This window comes from Spinacia oleracea, chromosome 6 (assembly GCF_020520425.1).
Source record: "Spinacia oleracea cultivar Varoflay chromosome 6, BTI_SOV_V1, whole genome shotgun sequence".
Lineage (NCBI taxonomy): Eukaryota > Viridiplantae > Streptophyta > Magnoliopsida > Caryophyllales > Amaranthaceae > Spinacia > Spinacia oleracea.
Genome location: NC_079492.1, coordinates 110,016,883 through 110,027,482, shown reverse-complemented (window position 1 = coordinate 110,027,482; position 10,600 = coordinate 110,016,883). Strand labels below are relative to the sequence as shown.

Here is a 10,600-nt window from a genome sequence, read left to right as displayed (position 1 = left end):
ATTGTTTTAGACCGTTCCAAAACAATACTCCTTGCTCCATAGTCCATACGACACTTTCTCCTTGCCGTTACAATAAGAGTCACGAGCTAATTTAGTAAGAGATTTGCCTTTTGTTGTTTGCTTTTTTCAGCCATAATATGCAGAGCCTTGCATCATTATTCACAATTAACATCAAATTAAGCACTTTAATAATCTCCACTGAGCAATAATATTACATAAAACAACGATTTGATTATGATTAATTAATATAATCACAATGACATAAGATTAAATACAAGAAAGTGGAGCCAAGCCAACTCACCTAACCACTTCTCTAATAACCCATTATACTTGTTAATGTTATAAACTACCCCTAAATGGCCGGTAGATGAAAGACTTGATCAATCATTGATGGACCCATCACCACTACCTTTGGCCGGTGATCAACACTTATATCCACCGTTTGATCAAATCTGCATGCCACGTGTCAAGACATGAATTATCCGGAGGCTCGACTATTTTTCAGCCGAAAAGAGCATAAACATCAAGCCACCCCCTCCCCCATTGACTTAAAACCCACATTTTTGTTTTTTTTTAAAAAGGAAAATAAAATAATAAGAGCCAATTTCCTATTCAAAACTTCTACATGCCAGCAATATAAATACAGTCTTAAAGCAGTCTTATGTACCTCAGAGCTAACAAGAACAAGCTTAATAGCAAATACCTAGCTTTTTCAGTTTTTTGGCTTAGCAAAAGGTATTAAGAGTTTAACTAGGATTTCAAGAATGGCAATTCCGAGAATCGATTTCGGCTCACCGGCCGAAGCCACCAAACCCGCTGCCCTCAAGGCTGCATTGGCTGAGTTCATCTCCATGCTTATTTTTGTTTTTGCTGGAGAAGGTTCTGGCATGGCATTTGGTATGTTCCACTAATCCATGATCACTAACTGATAGATTGTTTCAAATGTTTGCATGTACTACACACAAAAAAGATAACCTCTGGGAAATTTTGTATTAGAAGATTTGAATATTCAGCTTCTAAAGTTACTGATGAATTTGGTATGTTTTCTGGAACAGCCAAGCTTTCAGGTGATGGTCCCGCAACCCCTGCCGGGCTGGTAGCTGCTGCATTATCTCATGGTTTTGCGCTGTTTGTGGCCGTATCAGTGGGTGCTAACATCTCTGGTGGTCACGTGAACCCTGCCGTCACCCTTGGTGCTTTCCTTGGTGGTAAAATTTCATTCTTCTGCACAATCCTCTACTGGATTGCTCAGTGCCTTGGTGCTGTGGTTGCCTGCCTCCTCCTCAACTTCTCCACTGGTGGACTGGTAAACAAACATGAATCCCTAAACATCTTTTCATGCAGTTCTACTTTTACTATCTTTTTCATCAAATAATTCTTCAAGGTTCAAAGTTTACAAAACTAACCTGAAACTGATTTTGTTTGCTGTTATCAGCCAACCTCTGCATTTGCTCTATCCTCTGGAGTGACTGTCTGGAATGCCCTTGTCTTTGAGATTGTGATGACCTTTGGACTCGTGTACACCGTCTATGCCACAGCTATTGACCCCAAGAAGGGTGATATTGGCATCATTGCACCCTTGGCCATTGGTCTTATTGTTGGAGCCAACATCTTGGCTGGTGGTGCCTTTGACGGTGCATCCATGAACCCTGCTGTGTCCTTCGGCCCTGCAGTTGTCAGCTGGACATGGGACAATCACTGGGTCTACTGGCTCGGCCCATTCATCGGTTCTTCAATCGCTGCTCTCGTCTACCACTGCATCTTCATTCAACCAGACAACTACGAGGAGCTTCCCTAATTTCTCTGTTTCTCCACAGCTTGTTAGGAAAAGAAAATTTCCCCCCTTCATCAGCCTATATGTTTGAAAGGCAGCTGAAGGGTTGTACATGCTTCTTTTTTTTAACCAAATGATTTGAGTGCTTTCTCCCTTTTCTACTGTATTTTTTCAAACGAAAACTATGGCAGTTCAATTGTGAATCCTGGTGAAAAGTATTTCTTTTACTTCAATGAATCTTTTGATAGTTGTCACTTATTGCGTTTATGGTTTACTTGGATACTTTCACAGAACCAGGTTTTATTATCTCTAATAACCAGACTACCAGGCATAATATGATTTATAATCAACAGTCATTAGGCAAATAATCCACGATTCATTTCTTCCGTGATAATTTGTTTATGGTTCTTCTGGTTTGATTCTGAGAAATATCAAAATCTCACCGTTGCATCAGAGAGTTAGTTGGGGGAGGGGAACTAAACCATGTTACATATTAAACTAAGGGTGTCAATTGTCAAATAATGGAATAGGTATCAAATACAGAATATTCAAGTAAGCACCAAACACAAAACGGACAATTTTGTAGGTAGGCATGAGCATCAATAATTTTGCTTTAGTCTAAAAAGAATTGCAATGTACATCAGCAACAAAGTTTTGAAATACGAAGTACTACGTATATAACTATTAATTCCAACTGAAGGGCGACACACTGACATTGACACTAACTGAAACAAATATTTATAATACTTATGATATGACTGAAAGAAAGAATGCATTTATGTTTGAATTCAATGAATCATTCATCAATAAAACATGAGATACATACAGAATATAAATAGCTCATTAATCCACAGAGAGATCGTACAGACTGTATTGAGATGTTCACTCCCTTTTCTTGTCATGGTGTTTTCGGAGCTTAGACCTTCTTTGTTTAAATAAATGCAGGTAAAGCTTCAACCAAAGAAGTGGATAGGAAAGAAGAACCACCTAACACAAAAGGTTCATATTAGTGTTAAGACATATAGAATGGCCTTTAGCATGATATTGTAACATACTGGAGAAATAATATGCAAAAATGCATTGTAATTCACTGTAAAAAATGCACTGTAATTCACTGTTTAGTCGGATGACCTGCTTGATAGGAACCCTAGTAAAACACTTCGACTTTCAATGCCAAAAGTTTGGAAAAAATCATGTGAGGCCTAAAGTAGAGTAGGAATTCCTCAACCCAAAGTTAGGAAAGAGGATCATAGCATATTGTAAAGTAGGTTATGAATTACCTGGACAAAAGTATAATAGCAGAAAGGGAAGAAACTGAAGAAATCTTTGTAAAGGTCTTTCTCCATTATATACGGAAGTGCTTGGTACATGAGCCACACTGCACAATATTGAATCAACACAAACTTTTAACAACTACTTTACGCGCGCTTAAGGAATGAGCTGAGCAGCAACAACACACAAAGGATTAAACAATTTTATATTGTGTTACAAACAAAAAATTACATGGAAAAGGAATGCCAATACTGAGATATAAAGTGGAGGACTTACTTTCACCAGCAACACCCACTGGATACAGAGGGATGAAAGCAGTGTATCTGACAGTGGAAATTGTTCAAATGAACAAGGAAAGTCAGATACTTTGCAAGAGATTACTCATCTATCGTGGAATGGAAGCAAGAATTTTATTAACGGAAGTGAGCAAACCTGATATAGGTTGACCAGTATGGACACTTTCCAATACAACTCAAAGCATAGTTCGAGTACCTAATTATCTGTATCAATTGTGAGAATTAGATGATTCCAAAATGAAATAAACAAAGAAGAATGAGATTCAGATGATGAATGAACATGCAATGGCAATATGAATTGCAAAACCACACAATATAGATCATCAAAGGAACATAAATGTAGCTCAAGGTTTGAACCAAAGCCTCTGAATGACCGCCAATACGCATTTATTCAATGTGGGATAGTGAAATTTCTCTAAATTTTAACTTTGTTCCCTTATCAAGTATAGTGTGCATGAAAAGTTAACAAAATAAAAAACATGGTTACATTTTCTGGGCTATGCTCCAAGAAATTTCACCTTCCTTTTCAGGTTACATTATCTGGTCTACGCTCCAAGAAATTCACCTTCCTTTTCAGGTTACATTATATACTTATCATATTATGATACTATACAATCACGTTCTATCGGTCATAAAAAGTTCCAGCACTCTTTCACAGAACCAATGAACTGAAAAGAGAGATACGAATATTGTGGCAAACAGAGTTTATGAGAAAACTGTCCATTTCCGATTGAGCCAAAGATTCATTTGTTCTTTTGGCTGTGGGATGTAATAGACTAAATCAAAATGGCTTTTAAAACCTCTTTGTTTCCTTTCCATGAAGTAGAAGATGGTCGTCCTGTTGTCGACTTGTCGTCCCGTTATCGCTTTTGGGTCAATTGGAAACAACCTCTCTGATTGCAGGGGTAAGGTTGCGCACACCCGACCCCCCTTACCCAACTTCTTGCGGGAGGCTCTTTGAAGCAATGGGGGTAACGATAATGACATAATGACATATGAGAATTTATGAGAAACAATTTCTTAGGGACTGATCCTTTCAAGTTAATAGAGAGGCCACATACATGAACAATATTCCTATCTCTTCTAGTATTCTAAAGTATCCACTGTCAAGTTCTATCTTCCCAGCCTTTCCTGTTCTTGTTTAATTGACTTCTGTCTGAATTGAGACACTTATAGCAATGCATCAGAAAATCTGATTCTGCATAAGAATCTGATTCTGCATCTTTCTGAGGAATCTCAAGTCTTAATTCTAATACTCCAGCATTGATGCTGAGGGTGACACTGATAATTTATTCTGATAGTAGTTCTCACTGCCCTCTAGTTGAAATTGATAAGAAATTCAATACCCATAGAACAACTGGGTGCATCTCCTGTCATTTCTCTTTTACCTCACAAATTCCTCCCACTCAAAAATAGCATAGCCGCCATTGTCATAGACCCTAATTTATGTTCAATACGTCAAGGATTCTGGTTGTGATGTAACTTCAAGGATTCAGAATTAGTTTAACTATCTAATTTTCAAGTTCCTTGAACGTGATCCCTTCTCCAAAAGGAATCAAGAACCCGATGCTCCTGTGCTCTCAATAAAGCAGTAAGCAAAATTTTAGACACACCAAAGTAGCAGCTACACTGTCTCCAGTATTCCTATTTAAAGAGAGACTGGCCAACTCTTGTACATTGATATGATGTATATTAGCAGATATTATGGATTTGGAAAGGTTAAAGAATGCTACGCATTTGTAGCTTAGAAAATATTCCTATGACAATCAATTTCAAGCTTCAAATCAGTAATGAGAAACTCAGGCTTGTTCTTTTCACCTGACAACTGCTACAGATCTGACTTGAACTTACCTAAATCATCTAAACTCATTAGCCTAAGCTGAACTTATTAACCCTAAACTGAACTTGTCTAAACCCTCTCCCTAAACTGAACCAATCTGAACTATCGTCCATAAACTACACCTGTCTCAGTTTACGTTTTGGGAAATGAGTCATAAGCTACGAACTAAATTTTGCCTTGAACTTTCTGAACCCATCCAGAAGTTATTAGCTTAGCAAACTTATTAGACCTGAGACTTTGATTTTTTAACCGTGAAAGAACGTCTTATGGGTTCAAACAAAAAATCATTAAGTTAAATTCAACTGCGGCTAGCGTTCTAGCAATTCTATTTCACGACAAAAGTGAAGAGTTTCCCTCCATATATAATGACATAAATTGGGTAGAAGTAGAACTACGAGGGGGGAGGGGGGGGTGCAGTGGACATTAAGTGTTAGCAATCCATGTATAGCTTAGAATACAGTCTGAGAATTCCCTTATGAAATGGTCAGTTTAAGCGAATATTTCAAAAAGATTAGGCAAGTTGAAGCAACTCACTTCACTGATGCTCCAAGCAACAAAAGTTATGAAAATGGACGGAGATGCTTGTAACTGCAAATATTTTCAGAAAATAGTAGCCTACAGTTAGAATCTCCCTCCAAAAACATTTCATCAAAAGAACACAAACACGTAGAAAGACATAATCTAATCAATATAATGGAGCTCAAAAGATGTATACAAAGGTTAGTTATGAACCTCAACAATATTCCCAACAATCGCCAGAAGATAATGACTTCTTCCTCCCCATTGCATCAGAGGCAACAACACTCCAGTTGAGACAATACCTTCATTACCACAAAACAAACAAATGAAACAGGCAACTATCAAATAACCTAACTATATACTCCTATAATACTCGCTCCGTTCATAATTAATTGTCAAAACTAGTAATGTAACAACTAAATCCGGACATAACTTAAATTTGATAGAAGAACATACCCAGTGCACCATGTATAACTTCCAAGAATGCAACTTTTTGCAAGAAACCTTCACCACCCAACAAAATCAAATCAATTTATAGTAATGACAATTCAAATTCAAACAAGTATGAATATAACGTGAATCAAATAAATAGATACATTAAAAATGAAATTACTTACAAATTAGTTGCCCAGAAGAGGCAAAAGCGGCATCGAAGGATCTAGTGGTAGTAAACCCTATTAAAATCTTCAACAATGCAACTGCCCTGCAATCAGAAGAGAAGAATTTGCAATAGCTTAAAATTGATAATTAAGTACAAAATAATGAGTCTATAATCTATGATTAAATGAAGAGTTTTGCAGAGAAATTACCAACCAATAGTTTGAGCAAAGTTGTAAGTGAAGAGGTATAAATTGGATAATCGAGGCATAATTGCAATTAATCTTGAGTACTCCAAGCTTTCAATGGGAGATTTGTCGGTTAAAAAATGGCAATGTTCGGAATTTGTCGTTGAGACTTGAGTATAAACTCTTTACATTATCCACAGGGGACGTAAATGTCAATGTTTTTGGAGGAACTCCAGCTAGAGCTGTCAAAACGGTTACTCGAGTCGGGTCCGGGTCTGGTCATCTTGGGTCTCGGATCATGATCTGGTCGGGTCGTGTCGGGTCATTTTATCACCGGGTGCAGGTCGGGTTCGGTCAGGTTGAAAATTTGTCGGGTCATGTCGGGTTATTTTTCCATTTCGTTTTAGGTCGGGTTCGGTTCAGGTCTTTTTCTAACCGGGTACAATTATGGGTTCGGGTCATAACAAGTCGGGTCAAGTTCGGATCGGATAATTACCGGGTCGGTTAAAATTCAGGTCGGGTTCACTATCGGACACGGGTTAAGACCGGGTACGATAGCTATCAAGATTAGTCAAGTTTTAACCTTATAATTAACTTTTATAAATTTGGTTAAATTTGGTTTAACGTTTTTCACTTGTTCTAGATTAGGTAATTATAAAAAATATATTAACTTGATTTAAGTTATTATTTAGTTAGGTCAATGACAAATCGGGTTGTCAACAGGTCGCGTAAATTCAGGTAACGGGTTGTCAAGAATTGAGTCAATAACAGGTTTCATCGCGTTAACATCGGTTTCGGGTTGACATCGGGTCGGGTGTTGAATCGGGTTCGGGTCATTTTTCGGTCGGGTAAGCTGACTCAATTTTGTTATCGGTTATATTTCGGTCGGGTATCAGGTTCGGGTCCGGTTCATGCATTAACGGGTCGAAATCGATCGTCGGTTTTAACGGGTTGGCTAAGGTCGGGTTACGGGTTTCCTACTTTAACAAAATTTCGGGTCTCGGGTCGGGTCCAGGTCCTTAAAAATACAAGTCGGTTCAGATCGGTTTCTCGGGTCGGGTCAGTTTTTGACAGCTCTAACTCCAGCATCCACTTTGGAAACCAAGTTAATGTACAAATGTGAAAAAAAATAAAACTATGAAAATTTTAAAATAAAAAATAAAAAAATTGTGTGGTTAATTATCAATCTCACTTGCATGGTTGTAGAGATCAGGTCCACGGCATTATTAATGTAAATTGGTATATTTTACAGCATTTAAAAAATACATGGACCAGTAATATTCATGTGATCCAAAAAACGCGCGGCCCATATAGTAACTCTTACGTTGATATAGTTGTATTTATATGTAATATAGTTATTCTACTAGTCATACAGTAAATTTTAACAATATATTTATTAATATATCTGACATAGTTACTGCAAAGATCATAAAGTAACTCTTAAATTTTTTTATAGTTGTACTTATATGTTGGAGTAATATAATTACTCTAACAGTCATACAATAACTTTTTGATGTCATTTTGATAAGAACCCAATTACTTAATTATGTATACACAAAGATATTGATTGTTTTATATCATATAGTATCGTATAGAAATCTCTTCTATGTCATATAGTAACTCTTTCTATTCAATAGTTACTATTATATATCATATAGTTAATGTTATCAAAAAAAGTAACTATATAAAAAATAAGGATAATTATATATTCATTCTTGCAAACAAAAAGAGTAAATTATAGAAATTATATGTTCAATAAAGTAACTATATCTTCATAATAGTAACTATGAAAATAATAATAATATAGTCATTTTGAAGAATAACTATTCAATCCAAAGAGTAACTATGTCATATTAAAAAAGTAATTTTAACTATAGAACCATTACTAATATTATAAAATAAACAATATGATGTAGATGCTTTAGAGGTCATATAGTAACTTTTTCTATTATATAATTACTATTATATATCATATAATTACTTAAATAAAAAAAGAGTAAGTATATCAAAAGTAAGAGTATTTATAACTCTTGAATAATAATTAAGAAAAACATTAACTACATGGTTAGTTATTTTTAGCTCGACATTCTAATTTCACATTAAACTCAAATGTTTTTTGAACTAAAAAATATTAATCGTCACGTCCACGTCCCTTCCTTCCACCAGCACGTCCTCTCCTTCCTGTCTGTGTCCTCTCCTACCTCTACCACGTTCTTGATTTTCATTGTTGTCATAATTTTCTTTTTCTTCTCCTGTTTTTTTATTCCTTGCAGAAGTTATTCTTTGCACGACTTCAATTTTGGATGCATCATCTTTGTATTTCTGAATCAATAATATATAAACTAAGTTAATAATTTAACATAGTAAATAAGTAAAACATATAGTTTCTATTATGCATCATATAGTTTCTATTATGCATCATATAGTAACTCTAAGAATTAATGATGGTAAGATACTCGCAGAATTGTAGATAAAGTTATTGTTATAGTCATATAGTTACTGTCATAATAATATAGTCACTCTTATTTTTAATAACATAGAGTGCAAAAAAGGAACACAAAAAGAACATAATGATAACATAGTAACTATTAAAAACATATAGTTAGTATTATACATGATATAATATCTCTTAATATTAATGATAGCCTTATAATAGCAGAGTTGCAGATATAGTTATTGTTATGATCATATAGTTACTGTGATCATAACATAGTAACTCTTATTACTAATAGAATAGAGGATAGCAAAGAACATTATAATATACATAATAATTATACCAAATATATATAGTTACTATTATACAAGACATAGTACCTATAATTATTATTGATGGTCATTTAATCACGGAGTTGCAGACATAGTTGGTGTAATAATAATATAGTAACTCTATCCATAATATAGTAACTCTATCACTAAAAATACAGAATAACATAAAAACATGCACGGAACATAATAAACTAATATAGAAACTATTTCAAACATTCAGTAACTATTTCAAACATATAGTAACTATTTCAAACATATGGTAATTTAGCAACTGGGAAATTTGTAGGCCCAATCCTTTTTCCAAATTCTTCCATCGATTTGTAGAAGAGCACAAACCTTTTGGTTTTTAGCCACATAATCATGAAATTTATTGACAAATATAATCGATAAATCATTTTTTTTTTGGCAAATAATAATGAGCTTTATTTACCAAGTAATCAGAGTATTAACAAACTCTGAAAACACCAACTGTCCAACAGAAACACCAAAGCACCCAGCTAACCAACACAAGCTAGCTAAAGCACACAAAAGCTATTACTGACATCTACACTCAACATTAAACATAATGTTGCTAACAACAGTTTTGACTGGATCAACATGATCCCTAAAAACCTTAGAGTTTCTTTGCAACCAAACACAGTAAACTGACTCAATGAAAGCTATGCTATACTTGCAAGCTTGCTTCTGTTTACTTCTGCTTTTCTTCACTGCAATCTGAACCTCCTCATGCCAAGGCAACACAGTTCTAGTCACACCTAGAGAGAGCATGACCTGTTTCCAAATCTCCTGAGAATAAGAGCAAGAGAAGAACAGGTGCTCCAAGCTTTCACTTTCCAACTGACACAGACCACAAGTACCATCAATACTCAACTGCCATCTTATCAATCTGTCTTTTGTAGCTAATCTGTTCTGCACTGCTAGCCACATAATGAAGGTACTCTTTGGACTAGCATAGCTATTACAAATCAATCTCTTCCATCCCACCTGAGCTCCAATTGGATGAAGAAACTTATACATTTTCTGAATTCTGAATTTACCAGCCTGCACAAACTGATCCACTCCATTTGCCTGCAGAAACACTTCTCTATTATGCCAAATTTTCCTCAATGACCAAGTTAAACCATTAGGAATTGGCATAGTCCAGAAGTCTCTATGCTGAATATAATAAGCATGAATCCACCTCACCCAAAGCCTATCCTGCTTCAGAGCTAAAGCCCAACAGTGTTTCAAAACTGCTGCTTTATTCCACACAGTTAGGTCTTTAAGATTCCACCCTCCACAACTCTTAGGGAAACACAATTGCTCCCAAGAGATAGAAGCTTTCCTAGAATCTGCATCAGCACCAGAC

General features: G+C 35.5%; 2 protein-coding genes across 2 annotated transcripts; one reads left to right on the top strand and one right to left on the bottom strand.

Moving 5' to 3' along the window:
- Window positions 1–657: 657 nt before the first annotated feature.
- On the top strand, window positions 658–2,026 carry LOC110803995 (aquaporin TIP1-3). Its single transcript, XM_022009544.2, has 3 exons — window positions 658–897; window positions 1,056–1,306; window positions 1,436–2,026. The coding sequence occupies exons 1-3, from the start codon at window positions 765–767 to the stop codon at window positions 1,796–1,798; spliced, it is 747 nt and encodes a 248-aa protein (XP_021865236.1). The 5' UTR covers window positions 658–764; the 3' UTR covers window positions 1,799–2,026.
- A 400-nt stretch (window positions 2,027–2,426) lies between these two features.
- LOC110803996 (uncharacterized) lies at window positions 2,427–6,684 on the bottom strand. Its single transcript, XM_022009545.2, has 9 exons — window positions 6,511–6,684; window positions 6,319–6,404; window positions 6,158–6,205; window positions 5,915–6,003; window positions 5,717–5,770; window positions 3,479–3,546; window positions 3,323–3,369; window positions 3,055–3,152; window positions 2,427–2,761 (listed from the first exon to the last, which is right to left on the bottom strand). Exons 1-9 carry the CDS (start codon window positions 6,567–6,569, stop codon window positions 2,657–2,659), a joined length of 654 nt encoding a protein of 217 aa, XP_021865237.1. The 5' UTR covers window positions 6,570–6,684; the 3' UTR covers window positions 2,427–2,656.
- Between the last annotated feature and the right edge of the window lie 3,916 nt (window positions 6,685–10,600).

What these genes read in the sequence shown, in the direction of transcription:
- LOC110803995 (XM_022009544.2), top strand. Translation starts at nt 765, where the DNA reads ATGGCAATTCCGAGAATCGATTTCGGCTCACCGGCCGAAGCCACCAAA. An exon ending in AGGTTCTGGCATGGCATTTG is followed by an intron (nt 898 to 1,055) that starts GTATGTTCCACT and finishes TTTCTGGAACAG; the next exon opens with CCAAGCTTTCAGGTGATGGT. An exon ending in ACTTCTCCACTGGTGGACTG is followed by an intron (nt 1,307 to 1,435) that starts GTAAACAAACAT and finishes TGCTGTTATCAG; the next exon opens with CCAACCTCTGCATTTGCTCT.
- LOC110803996 (XM_022009545.2), bottom strand. Translation starts at nt 6,569, where the DNA reads ATGCCTCGATTATCCAATTTATACCTCTTCACTTACAACTTTGCTCAA. An exon ending in CTCTTCTGGGCAACTAATTT is followed by an intron (nt 6,206 to 6,318) that starts GTAAGTAATTTC and finishes TGGGTGGTGAAG; the next exon opens with GTTTCTTGCAAAAAGTTGCA. An exon ending in TACTGGTCAACCTATATCAG is followed by an intron (nt 3,370 to 3,478) that starts GTTTGCTCACTT and finishes TTCCACTGTCAG; the next exon opens with ATACACTGCTTTCATCCCTC.